The sequence below is a fragment of the Aplidium turbinatum genome, chromosome 1, assembly GCF_918807975.1.
Source record: "Aplidium turbinatum chromosome 1, kaAplTurb1.1, whole genome shotgun sequence".
Lineage (NCBI taxonomy): Eukaryota > Metazoa > Chordata > Ascidiacea > Aplousobranchia > Polyclinidae > Aplidium > Aplidium turbinatum.
The window spans coordinates 48,141,159-48,160,126 of record NC_137472.1 but is presented as its reverse complement, the minus strand read 5'-3'; the positions used below and the strand labels follow the sequence as shown (position 1 = coordinate 48,160,126).

The following is an 18,968-nucleotide window of genomic DNA, read 5'->3' as shown; positions in this document are numbered from 1 at the left end:
GTCAGACTGTTAATTTTTCAATAGCAGTCTGATTGAGCATTTTCCAACTTACTTTTTCTCATTTGCTACTTCTTCCCTAAGACAACAATAAGCTTTTATATCAATAAGAGACAGCAAAAAGTAAAAAAAATCTCAGAAAATGTCAGTCAAACACCAGCAGTAGCAGTAATAAAAATTTGCAAAATGTAACAAATCAGGCCGAATCTCCAGGTGGCCATGCAACAAAATAAAAAATGAAACCAGATGTTAAGCTATGAACAGATACATATTACCAAATACTGTTACTTTTGTCCCTGTGTGTTTTGGCCCTGTGTGCGTGTCTAATAACCGAGGAAATACATGAATATGGCTGCACAGCTGAATACAAAAATTTTCCCAAGCCAACTCCAATACTTCACAGTCACGAACTATCAAGGATGTTCGTTGATCTGTTAGCGTGCCAGAAACAAGTGAGGCAAGTATATGCCAAAGCATGGGCTGTCAGTCATTACTGCCTAAATGATACCGTGAAAGAAAACAAAAAAAATTTCAAAGTTTATATTAGTTCGTATAGCTTACCAACAACTGGCCCAAGCCTTCTAAAAATAGGTATTAAAAAATACTAGAGATACTGTTAGTAAATAGCAGCAAGCCTTTAAGCATTGGCTGAACGCATTGTTATAAAAATCATAACATTCGGATTTCTGATTATTCCAACGTTACACCATTACACAACGCTATGATTGAAATACGCAAAATCACACAAAACATCTACCATGCAGTTTCTGTGATGACATGCAAATTGTCAAATAAAAATATTTTTCAACAACTTTCTTGGAGACTACAGCCTGAAGCAAGTGGTCAATGTAATAAGCCATACCACACTCTTTTCCAGCTCAGTATACAGATTATAAAAAAATTTCCCAGTGTAAAACTACTGTATATTGGGCACACTGCATTTACAATTGTAGTAAGTGAAGTTTTTTTTAAGGTTGAAATGTTATAAGCAGAATGCCTTGAATATTCATGAATGGCATAAATATTAAACAGTTACTAAGAGAATTATTCCTCAAATTTGTTTTGATGAGATGATGCTAACTGACATTTTTATATCAAAAGCGTTTGAAAAATTACAGTAGAATGATAGAAAACCAATCAGGTTTCAAACTTACGTCTCCATTTTTAATGGTTTCGACTAAATCTTCTTCTTCAGCATAGTGACAGCCGCTATAGTCTGCCCAAGTCTTGTTGGTACTTATGACGTTAGCCCAATTTCCATCTGGGCCACACTGCCGATAAGCTTTTCCTATTGGGCCAAGCAAAGGATATGATTTGATTTGAAACTTATTGCATTGTGACAATGTATTGTATTGCAAAAAAGGGTTAAAAATAGTACCAAGCATTCATAATAGGCGTTTTCACACTTTTTTCATGCAGGTATGATTTTATATAGAGCAAAAGTTTAATGTAACAATTTACTGCTTGTCATGTTTTATGCTGCGGTACCTTATTTATCTCATATAAGAACAAATTTGATAATGTACCGTAGTTGAAGTGCTATGGAAGCAGTCTATTTTGGGGAGCTCTCACTTTTGTTAAATATTTGTGTTTACTTTTTCACTTGTGTTTAAAAATGTATGTAATCTCCTTTTTTTAGCAGTAGGCTATACAGTGAGTCTTGCATATGTCTACAAAATAAAGATAATTCCATTTTCATCGTTTTTATTTCGACATTTACACAAACGTAAGATTGAAAGTTAAAAATGACTGCAAGTTTTTTTTTTAATTGTTTTTACCACTAAACACAATTCCCGTTCTTTTTCTTTTCATGCCAAAACGAAAATCACTTAATAAAGAAATTATTAATGAAAATCCTTTAATAGATTAATAGATTGAGTCTGTAGCTTTCTATGTTGAATTTCATGCTTTTTTTTTTCAACGGATAATGCTTGATTTTTGTATCCCCACTTGCGGACGGGCTTAATTTTAAAGAAAATTAACATTTTTACTGTATGTTTGCTTCTAAATTGTTCTTCTGCTTGGTGGTTTCCCCAGTGCACAACATAATATTGTTGCCAATATTGAAAATTGAAATATATACAGTAATTTCTAAAACTTGTGCGTATATAAACGACACCCATCTATTTGTCAAAAGTCAAAATGCGTGATAAAATGCTACATCATCTGTCTTATTGCAAAAGTTTTCTCGCATATGTCATCCGTCCACAAGTGGTTGAAGACATGCTAAAGAAAAAAAAACGAGCATTTTTAAAGTTAGTAAAATTTTGCGAAAATGCAATGACATTTTCAAATAATTGTTCAAGTATTCCTTAAAAAAACTTTGTTAAACGATAATTGCAGACGTTGAATCAACTAAATGAGACTGATTTTATGGCTAGACAAAGATTACATACCTTGAATACCATAAACATCGTTAATTTTAGCTTAATCTGAGATAAATTCGGGGATTATTACTGTAAAATTCAAATACTATGACAATGATCTGCAGGCGTAAACGAGCACCTATTATTTGGCCTCGTCATTAATACAAATGTAAGCAAATCAATTATTTTTGGCAGACAAAGACATGGTATAGTTATTGAAGATGTGCTATGAGATAAGTTCGTTCCTCCATGCATCATAATGGCGAGGTTATCATTTTCATCTGTGCGTGGTTGAAATATTTCGACTATGGCGAAAGTACGATGCTTCCTTGACAGGGGTGAATAGATGGATAAGAATCAACATTGCAGAGAAAAGGAAGTTTTCGACCTCATTTCTACCTTCATTAATAATTTGGCCAAGCTCATTTGAAAGTTTGAGAGGTTGCAAAGTTTCAACTTGAGTATGGTATTTTTTTATTGTTTTTATTTTGAAGCTTAGCGTCAAATCAATCAACAACTAAAAAGCGTTCATTGCCGTTTTTATTAATCTTTTCAATGCATAGATACAATGTACTGTAGCTCACTGAATTCTAAGCAAGCATCAATCAGAATAAAAAAAATGTAACCTATGTCTTGCTGATCCTTCTCTTTTAGCCTCAGTTTTAGAATTAATTCATAATTATTGCATCAACCACCACAACGCACTAACCGATGCCATCCCAAGTAGTGGCAAAATACAAAGGTTAGAAAGAGACATTTGCGATTAGAATGGTCAACAACATATCGAACAAAAATAAATCAACATCGGTTAGAAAATCACCATGAAAGAATGCATGACCCAACGAAAAGGAACAGACACTTTTCTACAGTGCACAAACATAACTAAGTGTTCAACTAACTACATATCACCGACCAGTAGCAATTCAATCAGCGGCCGTGTCAAGTGACTGACATATCACAGCATGCAAAAGCCAGATTCATTCCATCTCTTGAATTTGAATATTATAATACCAAACATTTTGAACATTTAGTTTGAAGTAGAATACGGTACCAAACCTATTAATATTCAACAAGAGACAAAACGGTATCTGACCACATCACCACACCGATTGATTTGATTATCCTGCATTGCTCACCAATTGCGTTATTTTTGAGCTTAATCAACATTGTTGTTCAACTTCTGTTGAATAGACGCAAAAACTACGCAACTTATTCACCAAAACAACATCAAAAAGCACATTCTGTTCCCACTAGCGATTCTTACACTTCCACCCGAAGTGATCAGTTTCTCGATGGATTGTTGGCTAAGCAGAATCCCTTCTTTGGGGCAGAGAGTGTAATCTGCCCAAGTTACGTTCTCCTGAACGTTTGAGGAGCGCCAAACACCAGAATTTGTACAATATCGCATCGCGGATTCTGTTAATGTCAAGATTGCTCAAGCATTATCGAGTATTTTTGTATACAGTCACTCAATTTTCATATATTGTAATACGACATGTCTTTGTATCAATGAGTTGAATTGTATATTCTGAAATAAAGTGCAGTATTGAATAAATTCGTTTGTTACCGCCTGTTTTAGTGCCGGTGGCAAGTTCGACCCAATGGAGATTTTTCTCATTTCCATTGCGTTATTTATTTTAAGTGGGCCGAACGTCTTTTGCAAATGGCGTTTTGACGATACATTTCTCCGTTAAAAAGATCGTTTCAATCACATAATCTAAATTTGTACTTCCACAACCTGTAGGCTTTGCACATGCATTGACCTACTTCACACCCCTGTGATCTCAATGCAATGTAAATGTTACGTCAATGTGCCTCAGACTTTGCCCTTTAAATGCTTTTCCACGTTCAGACGACGTATCCGCATAAAATTGTAAATAGGCAAGAAAAACGCTTTTAAGTGGTTTATTTGTTAATTACAAGTCTACCAGTTTTTTTCGCAACTTGCAAGACGTGTTCGTTTTACTGCAAATGCAGCAAGTAGTGGTAGAACCACATTTTTCACATCCGTGCGTTCAGCATTTATGCTCCACTACCACTATAATTAGGCCTACTGCTTGGCAGTAAAAGTTTGCATTTATGTTCCGTAACCAATATCATTTCGTCGCACTTTTGTCATGAGATTGCTATTTATGTTCAGTATGAAATCTTTGAAATTTTGTTGGTAGACCAAAAGTCGTCCAAAACAAAAATGACAACAATAAACATATACAAATTAACGATTTCGTTTTAACTCTGTTGGCCTACAAAACAGGTCCAATAGTAGCAAAGGTTGCAAAAAACGTTTTTCTCCTGCCACATAGTTTTTATCAATATTTTTTGTTTAACTCTAATGTGTGTAAGTTTGTTTCTGGTTGCCACAACACTTCTGAAGCATTGGTAAGGCATAAACTTTTTACAATTTTTTAAACTTACTAAGTGATAGCACTTACGCTAACTGTTTTTCAAAGATCTGCTCGTCGAATAAACATTATCAAATAGACAGACTTTTGATCACATACAATTCTATCCATTATCTATGTAATAATTGTTTTGGTTAATTGCAGTGAACGTGCATTTGAAACGTACCAGTGTGATCGAAATCGACAATGTATTCGGGGCAAGGAACGCTGACACTTTGCCCGGGTGGACTGTGAGGCCAGCAGGTGAGAAGGTCCCATTCACCCTCACAGTAGGTAGAATAATAGTCACCTGCAAAATTTTACGTTGAAATTATCCAAAGTATATTTATTTTTATGTATGAAGAACATTGTCGACACAGTAGGTGAAAATTTATAACTTGCAACTTATGAGTAGATTATATTGGTCTTTACATGCTTTTGCAAAACAGGCGATAAATTTCAGCTCGTAAGTGACTTACGTCTTGCTTGACTGCTTTTGAAATTACGACTAGTTACTGTAGTGTTCAAGTAAACTAGTTTTGTTTTGTTTGATAAAATTGGCATGGTTACTTGGTAGACAACCAACATGGCAACCAAGATTTGTCAACTTTATGTTTTTTCTGACGAAACAATCTGACATCGAATTGTTACGCTGAAGTCACGTTTGCAAAATTGCAAAAAGTGTTAATGGCTATGGAATTTTGAAAGGTTGTTTTAGTTTGACAAACATGTATGCTTTAGGAAATTCGTAGGCATGATTGCTGACAAGACTCAAGAATTTTGTTCTGAGTTAGTCAAAGGAAATTGACTGACGAAATGAACCCAAGTCACCTGGCCGAAGCTAAATGAAATTGTTGAGTGGTGACATTTTTTCTCTTGTACGATTCGGGAATTTTTCCAGACAGCAAATCAACCGTTTTTCGTTGATTCAACGTTTCTAGACGTCTCAAGACTTTGAATAAATGTAAAAAGCGATTGATTTGCAGTCTGGGATTGCTGTGGTGTTTTGTAGTTGCTCTTGAAGTAGCTAGAAATCAAAATCAACAGAGCCAATGTGATGCATTTGTAGTTGCAAATGAGAGCGTGAAAAGTAGTCTTTTCATGAGCAAAACGAACATGAGTGAAAAAATCAATTGGTTACGTTTACAATGTTTTCTTTTGACCAATATATGCTGAATTTAAATACACAACAAAAGAGAAACACATGAAAAATAAACCCTTTCGCTTTATTTAAAAAAGTTAAATACATTAACATTGTATGATACTTTTTAAAACATACGTTCAACAGAAGTTTGGTCAATGTTTTCCAGAAAATTAAAGAAACTGTCGCGATAAACATACTCTTTTGATTAATATGTTACTGTCTATCAATCTATATGGTATGGTTTGTATTTCAACTTCACTGCTCAGAAACATGTGTCAAGCTGTAGTTTGCAGTCCTAAAATTCTACTGTACATTGTGCAAAGGCAAAGTGGGCTTTGCATTTTAATTCCAAAAACAAACTTTTTGAACATAAAAGCTTTCCACAAACGAAACGATTTGGAAAAATACTACAATGTTGAAGCAATGTTGAAAAATACTACAAATGAAAGCAAAAAATAAAAATAAACTAAAGAATGTGTATACAAGTTGTAGGCTAGAATAGAATAGCATTTTTCGGTTACTGATTTCAGGTTTCTTTTCAAACTAACTCAGCATTAAAAAAATAACAAAATAAAACTTCACCGTTCTCATCCATAGGTGGTAGATCGTGCAAGAGGTGTCTGGAGCAAACATTCATTGCTTCATGGAGGGTAGCCATTAATTCCTTCATCGTTGTAACGCCGTCGTCCGCCATTGCTGCTTGTTCAACATTCCAGGTCACCTATAAACAAACCAGAAAAACTCTTATCGAAATTTGTATTTTTTGCGCTGTACAACCATGGCTATGGTCTGACATCTTTCTAAAAATTAAAATATATAAATTTTTTAAGTTGTCATTTCATATTTGGTTAGTTTTCTTTTTTGCTTTAAAAACAAAACTTTCAATATTTCGGTGTACCTTTTAGGGACTGCGCACTTTTCAATTTTGAGCTGTATACACACACACAGTGTAAGAAAACTCACTTTCCCCCCCCCAACATTTTCTGCTTTACCCAAGAAAGTCCACGATTGGTTTCACTTGGTTTATATCTTTGGTACACAATTATTTTTTTGTCATTGATTTAAAGTTTAGAAGAATTGAATCAACGCAATGATAATCAACTTTGCTAGAGAGATATGACCTTGTCTGGAATCGAACCCATAGCTATCAGACGTTTAATAAGAAAAAAAACAGCTATAGACCATCGAGGAAACAAATCTGTCTGTTTTTTACATTGATTCAGCATATGCGGACGAAAGGAATAGTTTGTCGGCTGGGATTGAGTTGAAAACTTGAAGAAAGCCTAGTTCGTAACGTGTGTATCAACAAAAGAATCTTTGAATTCTCACTTCAGCGACTTCGATAAGAATCTCAAAAAGCGGTGACCGAAGTGATTTACCATCTGCACAAACATTCTTTTTGTTGAATCAGTATCTGGCAACGTCTAGAAAATGCACTTCTTCGACGTGTCTAGTTTCATGGTAAACGATGTGTAACAAGCCAGCCTCGTCTGAACTCGTTTAACCTATCTTCTGCGTTATATTTTTGCTTCAACAAAAACATTTTACGGTGAAACCACTTAGCACTCTCTCAACAAGTTAGAACAATTATAAACCTGCTATAACTATTTGATTTGCATGAAAACTGAAATGAAATGTTAGCTCGAGCTGCAATTTCATATGTAAATGAGGCATAGATTAATGAAATAGTATCAAGGTAAACCTATCTGTTATGCTTTGCTTGAAAAGACCTTTTACAGAATGCTAAAAACGGCATTGAAAACGTTTGAGAATTGAAACAAAAACGTATTTTCATACCACCCACTAAATATACAGTACTTATCACCCAGTGCGTAATTTTTGAAATTTAAAGTGCCACACTCATTTTTTCCTATACGTTGGCTAACCAATATCATGTTACCTTGAACAAGATTGATATGTTGTTTTTAAATTGACTCAGCAGAAGAAACAGAACAAAAAAGATTGCGGTTTATCGAGTTCAGCTTAGCGTTCTTAACAAACTACGGCTGCTTGTTGTATAACAAAATGTAGATATCGATTTTTTAAGTCTACCAAGTAACAGTCATCTGCACTGGTATTGTAGAACTTTTATTAGAACTTAGAAACTGTAGAATTTAGAACTAGTTTGACTTATTTTAACCGACACGCAGAATTTGGAAAGCGTGTGGTTTACTGTTTGATGATCGTTTGGTCTGCCACTGTATTTAAAGATTCAATTACTAAAGGTTTAAAAGAGATCAAGTAACAAAAAAAACGATTAGGTTTAGCTGAGATTTCAAATTTGTATTCCCAATGCACCTACTGTACTGTAAAAGTTAACCGACCGAAACGTACGTTTTGTCAAGAAACAAATTGTATAAACTTTAGCATACGTCACTGGCAATGCAGTGATGTAAAACAAAGCAATATCTCTCTGCTGAAAAGTTTTGCGCTCCTACTAAAACATATCAATGCTCAATAAAAATTTTACCCCTCCACTGGATGTTTAAGGAAAATATTTTTGCAACAACAACACAAAAATAAGCCCTCTCTCAAAGTAAAGCAGGTAAAAAAACATATTGCGTTGCCATTCAAAACTTTAAAAAACTAACTAATTACAGTAATACCTTTTTGGGCCACATATAAGAATTACATACGCATAGTTGAAATAAAGGAAATAAACAAATCTTTCACAAGTTCATTCGAATAAAAAAATTGTCTACATAAATGCAACTCTGATTGAGATGGTTAGCTTCGGCTGACGTTTGTTGATATTGCAAGTCAGACTTTCAACGTTATCAGGTTACCAGAGGTGGTTTTCTTACATGACATCACAAACAGAGTTTTTGAACATGTAGATACGCTGCCAACTAACATCAGCGAAACACACTCGCGCGTGAAACTAAGCGCTTGCAACTTAGCATTTGTAAGCTGCCGATAGAGATTTATGGAAAATACATCTTGCAACACAAACTTACCAACTCAGTATAATTCTATGACTGAATGCTGTGCAATGAAACAATTGTTTTCTTGGCTGTTTCACGACACAATCTTTGGAAACCTTTTTTTGTAATATGAAACTTAGGCTACACTTTCTTACAACTACACGTTTTTCACCTGGAATAAAAATGTCACTGAATGTTTCCAGACGATGTTATGTTATTCGTGAAACACATTGAACAATGTTTACTCAGCGAACGAATAGTACATTTTTGTTGAAGCACTTTCTTTGTCGCTGCCTTTCTAACTTCCAACAGTGCTATTGTCAGCGACTGTTTGTACGGGCGCCCCGTCACAGCCTGATCGAGAATCGTGAGACCTGTAGTCTTTTCTCGCAAACATTAGGTTGGGAAAAAAGAAAGACGTTATGTTTCCTTCTTATCCTGTAAGGTTGTAAGCAGTCATGAACATGTGTGTAGACTTAACGATTTTTAGAATAACTTTGCGGTGTATGAAAATATAATGCATACCTCGGTATACGATTATTTCTGACACTAAGGAATATCTGGATCAAAGAAATCATAAAGTTACGTTTTATTCTATTTGTCCATCTTCTTTTTTCACTTCTGGCTTTATTCCCACTTCAAGTGAGGTTGCCGGTGCAGAGTATTCATAAAACAGTAAAATTGTAAACATGGATACTATAATTTCAAATCGGTATTAGGCCAATCAAAATTGTGTGTTTTTGCATCCTCTGTGGATCCTCCTCTTGTATCAAGGGCCAATGCTATAGATTTCGCTAAAGTCTGAAATTAAAAATTAAATCGATTCTCATTGGCTTATTAATCATCACTCTTAGAAATCATGATCTCATTCGAAACTTCAAGGTAACTCTTTACTTTCACTGAGAGATCCTTAAGATCGAAAATATTGGCCTCTGTCCGTAGTTAAATATATCTTTTTGGACATTATCTTTTAAAAAAATAAAAAGAATCAATATGTCATGTAATTTTCAGTTTGTGTGGAGCTACATGTACTTGAGAGGTTACTGATATTTTTTATTTACTTTTAAAATAAAAAGCTAGCAACTTTTAGTTGTTAGTATTGTGTAAGTGCACATTGAAATGTATTTGTGCCACACTGTTCAAAATATTGTAGTTCTACAGTAGTTACCGCTAAGCCCACCACTGGAACCGAACAATTTTAGGCAGATTAATCGGGTGGGCCTATATTAAGCGGAGGCGATTCTCTGCCACACATTCAGTCATGGCCAAATGGAGTTGCGGCCTGATTTGTCACATTTTGCCGATTTTTTTTATTACCGCTGCTGCTAGGGTCCGACTGATTTTTTTTTTTACTTTTGGCCGACTCGTAATGATATAAAATCTTTTAACAGTGTGACTAAAATTTTCGAAATCAATTTATCTTTGTTTTTCAACGTCTGATGATGTTAAAACTCATTGCGTCAGAAGACAGTAAAGAGGACGTTGAAATATCATTTTTAGAAAAATTCATTCAGACCGTCACTAAAAGTTGGCAAAAACTAGAAATTCTGTGGAATGTGACAAATTAGGCCATATCTCTAGGTAGCCATGATTCAGTAATTCCGGACCACACTAAATTGGGCTTAATAAGCGAGTGAGCCTATTATCCATGGGCTTAATAAGCCGAGACTACTGTATACAGTAATTTTCAGCAATGCTGCATCATGGACTTCTTAAGAAGTCCATGGCTGCATACTATAAATATGTAATTTAAAACAAAATATGCAAAATAACGACCATAACTAAATTAATGTATAAGCACAGTTTATAAATGATTTTAATGTTTTTAAGCATATTAACCTAACTAGAAGTGCATAATTTACAAAAGCTAATGTTACTAATAAATGGCTCAGGCATGAGCACAATAAATTACAGTATTTCGTGCCACTGCTTTCTCTGTGGGTGAAAAGATCTACAGTAGCAAGTCAACTCAATACTCTGATAAGCTTGAAGTTCAGTAGCTGGCGCAAAAGGCATGTACGGACATCGATTAACAAATTGTCAAGAGTGCTAATCAGTACACCAGCAGCAGCCAGAGAAAGCTGACTGCAAAGTTGCAAATAAAAACAGCACATCAATGTAAATAAATCAACATCAGCAACCTTGAAAGAGGCAAACTGATGGAAAAAAATCGCAACGAAACGCAATATCAAAGCAATCATACATATTATGCAGATTACAGTAGGCTTATGTGAAAGTTTTGCACAACAAATATATACTGTAGTGTGGGCTATAGGTCCCCTAGCCGAAAAACCTAATTTCGCTAAATGTACGCTGCAAATTGATTGATTGCAGAAAAACGACAAACAAGCTTTTTAAGACAACTAGAACTAAATTGTAGGCTGGTGTGGTACTTTGACCTTGCTAAATAATTGTTCTTCCACCAACAAACGACCTGGTTTAAAAGACTCCTGCTGCGACATTTCTGTGGAACAATTTATTTGTCCTATTGAGAGACAATCCTTGTGAGCCAAATTCTTTCTTACACAAAGTTATTCATTTGATGATTTGCTTTTAGAAGACGTTGAATCGATGAACGAATTAAACTTTTTTTAAAACATCCAGTACGACCACAGGGTTCAAGAAAATACTTATTTATACCCAAAACAGTATGATTGATCAAAAGACGTTACGTCAGATGTTCTTGTTCATGCGTGATCATATTTCTCTGTAGTTATGAAACATACATGTTATGCCCTAGCATAGGCAAAGTAGAAACCATTCGCTTACACAGTTCAAAGGAAAAACACAAACACTTTAGGTTTCAACGGAGCCTACTGCGTTGCATGGCTTCTATACTGTACATTCGTCTGCATCATTTTAACTTTTTGTCACTGATTCTGTGACAAAGTTAATGTTTATTATTGTTTTCTTATTGATCCGATTAAATACGAGAAAGTTAAAAAAAATGTAAAGTTGTCTGGTTTTTATTTAATTAAGGTGTGAATATGTAATGCTCTCACATTACTCATTTACATGCTACAGGGATTGTTCGTCACCAAGTGATCAATGATGAAACATATGATGGTACTTTTAATGCGCATCATGCCATCATTATATTTTCATTACAGTATCAACACTTTTGGAATTATTAGTTCGGTGCCGCCATATTTATACACGGTTAAAAATTTAAAAACTTTGGATTGCATTTCGTAAGTATTGCCACTTGCTTTTTGATCTAATTTTGGGTTTCTGCTGTGTAAGCTATCGCTACACTACCAAGTAATACAGCTGTTTTAATACTTTCTGCCTGGTAGTACAAGTTTATTTTTACAAAAGATTTTCTACTTAGTGATGAAAAGTAAACAAAACATAACTTCAAAATACTGGTAGCATTACAACTGTAGGCAACTGAATAATTTTCAAATTTATTCTTAAAAATTTCAATGTAATCTTCAAGATGACTTCCGTCTGCGGCTAGGTAGCCTACGGCCTGTGCAACAAACTGTTAGAACTTTTGAAAACTTTCATGCCAAGGTGAAAAGTGAACTTCTGTGGGTAGCAGTCTTGTAGAAACCTCGTTTCAAGATTCATTCGCACAAAATACAGCATGATAGCAATCCAAAGCAAGTAAAAAAAAAAATTCCCGAAGCGTATCGTCATATCGTTTGGTTTCCTATTAGATCAGTGGTTCCCAAACTATGGGTCGCGACCTAAACATGGGTCGCGAAGGGTCAGAAAATGGGTCGTGCAGAGACGATCTAAATCTGCCAAAATCGGACTGTTGTAAATTAATTTATAAATAAACTTTTTTTTTTTTCTATTGAGCATCACACGCTTTTATTCGGCTTCTCTTATCAAAATCAATTATGGCAAGCAGTTTTACTGGCATTCAAGTCACTTTCATCAATAAATCACAGTACACGTAAATTATTCTTTAAGTTGACAATTTAAGATTTCTAAACTATTTTTTTTTATTTAAAGTTCATTTTTATCTGCGACCCAGGTGCTGCTGGCAAGCCGCTATGTACAGTAGGCTGTGTTGTAAAATGTTGTCAAACGAATCCTTAGAAGAACAAGTTAAAGAGACATCTGACGCATGTAAAAAATGAGCGCATTTTTAAGCACCGAGAAGAGGCACTGGAGCCAAGCCGGTTTGACTCAGCAACGAATCTAGCACTTTTACTTAGACTCTGAGCAAGAGGAGCTACAGTAGACCACCCTTCAACTGGTTGCCTGTGTCTTGTTTATAGCAGGCAAAGATTGCAAAAACAGTGGAGTGGTAAAATTGTTTATATATATACAGTAGGTTGTCTGTGTCTTGGGTCGCGAGAAGTTCACCAAACTCAAATTTGGGTCGCGGTCAAAAAAGTTTGGGAACCACTGTATTAGATGGACAAGTAAACTTGTTGGAAAACATTCCAAACCTTTCAAAATTGTTGTCATGTTTTAATTGATGCAAAAAGAATCTCAAAATTTAAGAGAGGTTGTAACTCAATCGTAAATAAATAGTGCGGATAACTAAGTAAATATAAATACAACACAAAAACAACTTTTGTCACTTGTAATGTTAAGAAACGCGTGCTTTTGGTGGATATTGTGATTTTTAATGTTATGAAATATAAAAATGAGATCTTGCTTTGAAGCGAAGACATCTTCGGTTTCAAAATTCAAAGTGCAGTGTGGTACATTAGGAATTACCTTAAACTGACAACAACTTCGTTTACGACCAAAAGCTTCGTTCAGTTTGACTTAGCTGGTCTTAAACTAAAGACGAAGTTTTAGTTCCATTATTATTGGTTCACCTTATGCTTATCAAAATAAAATAATCCACAGATAAACTTCTTCAACCACCCAGGATGGATAATTAATTTAAATGCGTTATGACTAAAATTAGCCTTGTCTTGTATTTTTTTTTTTTTTTTTGATAAATAAAGCAATAGATTTAATAGATTGTTTAGATTCACAGTTACTCAAGCACAAGCCAATTTAATCTCTTTTTACAGTACACTTATGCTCACAGTAACAGTAAGTTTGAAAAAACATGCAGCGATTCTAGCCCAAGATAATATTACTACTACTAAAAACAATAAGCTATTACAGATCGCTAAAGCTTTTTTTAATTTTAAGTACAAGTACAAGCATCTTGCACAAAGTAAGAACAGTTTTTGTTGTGGTGATTGCATTTTCATGTACCGCAGCTGTCACCAAATTACAGCTCTTAAACTGAGTCATGTCAGTGTCATAAACTCAAGTTTAGCTTTTCCAAACCACCCTAAAGCGCACCAGTTGAGAAAAAAAAATGAACACAGATTGATTGGGTCAATGGCACCACAAACTAATGGGCCAGATGACGCATTTCAAGGTACCAAGTTTCTAATTATGCTTTGCGATACCACTTCATTCGACGGAAACGTATGGCCAATGGCCATGTAAGTATGGTGTGTCTGCTGCTGAGTGTTTGGTTGCGTGGACGGCTCCTGGGGCGGACGGTTAGTCAGGTAGCAAAATTTTCAAGTAACAGTTAAGGTAACAAAGTTTACAAAGTTTTCATCAGATAACAAAGTTTACGTTTTCAAGAACAAACCGAAGTTTTTTCAATAGTACCATAAGTTTGATGACCCTGTTCAGAGAGAAATGAAGAAATGAACTTAATCACGCACCAAAGTCATAGGACGGCATATGGTTGTGTGAAATATAGCTTGTTGATGAAACAGACTATTGATAACCAATACCACTCATTTGCGTACAATATTAAATAATAATGATTATCAGGTTTTTAAGTTTTTTTTGGTTGCATGTGATAAGAACAACCGAATCTACAAGCTCAAATCAATTTTCTAGGACGGACGCAGTTTCTAGGTAAATGTGTTCCACCTGATTTTATTGATTAAGGTTTCTAGAAGAAAAATTCGATACGCGGTTTTGTGATAAAATTAATGCACAACTAGCATTTCTGAAAATAAACAAAATAGAAGATTTTAAAACTAAAGTATACGAAAAGTTCACCGCCTGAGGTTTTAACGTCTGATGCAATAACATTTTTTATGCTTTTTCATCATAATTTTAATGATCCTTACACCCACAATGGTTTTCATTCATTAAAATAAATCTGAAACATAACGAGAAGATTTCTTCAAAATTCCACTTTTTGAATGGGCCACTTTACACACAATGTACAGCAAAAGTTAGTTGAAAGACTACCATCCCTCTCAATCTCAGGTTGATGATGAAGCCTTCTTTGTAGTTTCAGCATCGCAAATACATTCTTACAATGTGCCGTAACTTAAAAGATTATCAAGATTAGCCCATTTTCAGATTGATTTTGCAACAAGAATCTAATCAAATGTTATCTATCATGTTGGGCTTAGGACTTATATTTTGTTGGTCAGCACTTTTTATTTTAGTGGTTTATCATGTCAAAGCTTGATGGGCAAAAACATACAACTCTCACACTTTTTTTCATTATGTTAACTCGATCGCAATTCGGCTGGTTTCAAAAACCGGCATTGCGTTAGACCTCCTAACTTCGATGTAGCTAAGCGTTGTAGCTACTTTAGACATTGATTTTTCTGTTGTAAAACAAAAAAAAATCGATTCATAATGAAGAGCAAAAAATACTTTATCAATAATGTTGAATTATTTGTACACTTTTTGAAGAAACTAACAATAGAAGTCATCCATTTCAAATGTTCACAACTTTACAATTCAACTCTTTAATAGGCTGCTGAGTACTGATGCTTTAACAAGTTGACATTAACTTGCAACACAGTGGTATTTCAAGTGTTCTGTTATCCCAATCCCATGTCCCAAGCCAAACAATAAAATCTACTTCTGTCAACTCAAATAGAAAAACTATTCCGCTTGAAGACGACAAAGCAAAGTCAAAATGTTTTGTAGATTTTAAGGCCATGCACAATCGAGCGAAAGAAAACATTTCATATTTTATAAGTATTTAACGCAGGCTAATAGGTTAGAGCTTTGTAACAATGATTCTTCTTTATTATTGTAACAACAAACTAAAATTATGCACACAAAAAAAATTACAGAATATCCAGCAAAGCATTCAGCGTAAACTTTTATTTACTTGCCTCCAGCTAGAATCCTTTTGTTTATAATTTCACAATTGCAAAAAACTATGCTGCTTATTCTACTGCAGTACAAATCAACAAATGTACAACGATAGGTATTTTGTTCAATACTGTCTAATGGTTTAACAATCAATAAGCGATTTCCTGAAAACGTTAAATCAAATCAGCTATCACAGTTTCAGAGTAAAATCTAGATTTCTTGGGCTGTTTATCTACACAAACTGATTTTCGACTTCTAAAAGAACTGGTAGATTTACATCGATTTTTTTTTGCAAGGATTCATAAATCTGGTTGAAATTACAACTCGCTTTGAAAATTAAAAGATTGCATAAACCAAATAATTTCAGAACCGCAGTAAAATCAATAATGCTTAATGGAAAGCAGGCTAATGTAATTTAACCCTGTCCGGACCAAGACTTATTCGACATCTAATGGCCTAACGTTCTTTATTCATGTAAAACAGATTTTTCAAAGTTCTTGGGTAAATTATGAGTAATTAGGTGAGGGTAGCTTCGTCCAGTAGGCTAACCTATTGCTACAGTGTGCTTTCCGACGGACGGTGGAAGCAAAACATGATGATCAACTTTTTTCCATTACGCATTTGAAATTCTCTGCGCAGGGGCGGATCTACCGGATGGGCCTGATTGGTACAGGCCATGGTACAGGCCCACCCAGATTGACAGTGGGCCCACCCAAAATAAGATTCTTAAAAAAAAAAAAATAATAATGTTTAACACCAGAACAACCAAGTGACACTGAATTGTCTGTGGCATCACTATTTCACAGCATTTGTAAGAGATATTCGATAACACTAAGTTTTTGTATGTTGGCCCACCGTGGCATTATTGGTAAAGGCCCACCAAGATATGACAAAAAATTGAATATCAGTAGGGTGCTGCAGTATATTCGTATTTTTAGCTAAAACGCTAAAATAAAAATTTGGTAGCATTACGCTTTAGGCCTACATCATTTTTATATATGTTTACTACAAAACTGGAGTAAATAAACTGTTTTTAATTTATTTTATGCTGTCTAATGTTACAATTTTAAATTAATTTGTTTGAAAGATTTTGGACACTGTATTTAAAACCACTTTACGCCTAAAGAGATCATATAATAGTTTACACCTAAACATTTGGTAATAGAAGTTATGTCTGTAAGTTATAGAAAATGTGTTTTTTCTCATTCAATGATACAGAGTGACATTTCTACCCAATGTGCAGAAGCTTCCATCGCCTGAATCATATTTTAGATTTAGACCTCAATGTGTAGAATACGGTATAAATTTGTTGTTCTTGCATAGAAACCTACACGAAAGTTAAAGAAACAAGATTGCTATTGAACTAATTGCAATGTTGTTATAACGAAAATATACAGAACTAGAAAAAGAGTTTGTACAGCAGAAGACTTTATGAAATTGCAGTCACAAAATCGAATAGCTGTCACATACAGTATGGTCATAATCTAATTGATGAAGCGTAAACTTAAATAATCTTCTTTTTGTTTCATTTTCATAAAGATTGTTATGACAGGATGTCCGTGATGAATCATTAAAATTGTCTAAAATCAATGAAATATTTTCAAAGTAGTACATGATGAATAGTCTATTCTATAACGACCTATATGATTTTTGCAATGCCCCAAATGCAAAGAATTAAATTTTAAAGCGATTACGAATCTTTGAGTATCAATGACTTGGTGAAATAGCTTACAGGTCATCTTATCATAAAAGATCTGATAAAAATCAAAGATTTGATGAAAAAAATCAAAACAGCGAAAAGCAAACATGAGCATTTATATCAATCTCCGGAAGGGAGATACGATTTGGTTGTTAACGATGTCCGCACATACGTTTTGTCGCTGTGATGGAGATTTTGTTTCGGCTGTTACTCAATCAATGCAGTGAAATGTGAAAGGAAATGCAGCAATTTTACTGTTCGTTTTTTAAATTAAATCAGATAGCAATTGCATTAGTTTACCCTGTTGTCGAACGAGATTAAATTTTCAATGACGTTGCACATGCAATTAATACAATAAAGAAAATTAGCCTACATTACAACACAGGAACCCAGAAAACCAAACATCTAACAGAAGCCTGAAAACCAAACATCTACCAAAAATAAGTTCTATGTGCTACATTAGTGATGCAGTATATGAACACGTAGACATAAAAACAAGTATAAAGCAAAAAAATTCAGTCAACAAGTTCCAGTTGAACATTTCTAACAGTCGCCTTTTTTTTTATAGTGGGCAAGTGTTTGCAAACTTTGCATCATAATTTTTGTTTCAAAATATTCACTTTTTTGATTTTAAATGTAACCACACGAAAAATGAATAATGTAGGCTATACTTTGTTTCTATAAATTTTTCTATTTTGACTTTATATATTACAACCTTTTGGTACCTATGTTTTTATTGAATTAATTATCATGTTTTTTGAAGTGTTATTGTACGATTTTATAGAAGCATGACCCGATATGTAGTAAAATAGTTTAGAGCGCAAATTATATTAACAAAACTTCTAAAAATAACAATGAAAACAATTCTTGTAACAGTTGCTGTATGATTCACGGACTCCAGGAATATATTACGTCAAGCTACTTTGGCGAAACACATGTTGTGCACCACAGATTCTGATAATCAGGTCACTGAAAGCTCAACGCTGACACCTTGAGGCGATTTATTTTTTGTTTAGAACATTAAATGGCAGACAAACGTTATGACGTCGATTCCATTATTAGGCTATTTGATAAGCTTTATAGTTTGTCGTTGCAAGGTATATGCATGGTAAAATTGGTAGCGTGCACTATATAATAAAAAAAAAATCCGGTAGGTTGCTGAAACAATTTTAAGTGAAACTTACAGCTTTGTTACGTAAGGTTTTGGTAAAATTTTCAACTAATGTCACTGGTGTGTGTCAAAACATGATGCCAGAGCAAAACTATGCAGAACCCGACTAAAACAAGGTAAAATTTGTGTTTTTTTTGTTTTTTTCGGGAATTAAGCTCGTAGACTACAGTACAATAATATAGTTTCGGACTTTAAATTTTACGATGTTTTATTGTTTATTCTCTCTTTGAATTTTT

At 34.3% G+C, this 18,968-nt stretch overlaps 1 protein-coding gene across 3 annotated transcripts in view; it reads right to left on the bottom strand.

Annotated features, from left to right (window-relative positions):
* The window catches only part of LOC145781712 (parathyroid hormone 2 receptor-like), a 45,015-nt gene that overhangs the window by 13,298 nt on the left and 12,749 nt on the right, over window positions 1-18,968 (bottom strand). For 2 of the 3 annotated variants that reach the window (XM_082593384.1, XM_082593391.1), the window contains exons 3-5: window positions 6,471-6,609; window positions 4,932-5,054; window positions 3,628-3,779 (exon numbers count right to left, since the gene is read on the bottom strand). In XM_082593384.1, coding sequence (XP_082449510.1) covers window positions 3,628-3,779; window positions 4,932-5,054; window positions 6,471-6,609 — 414 coding nt within the window. Of the gene's footprint in view, window positions 1-3,627; window positions 3,780-4,931; window positions 5,055-6,470; window positions 6,610-8,845; window positions 8,974-18,968 lie in introns of those variants that run through there. The other variant, XM_082593398.1, reaches the window with a different exon arrangement.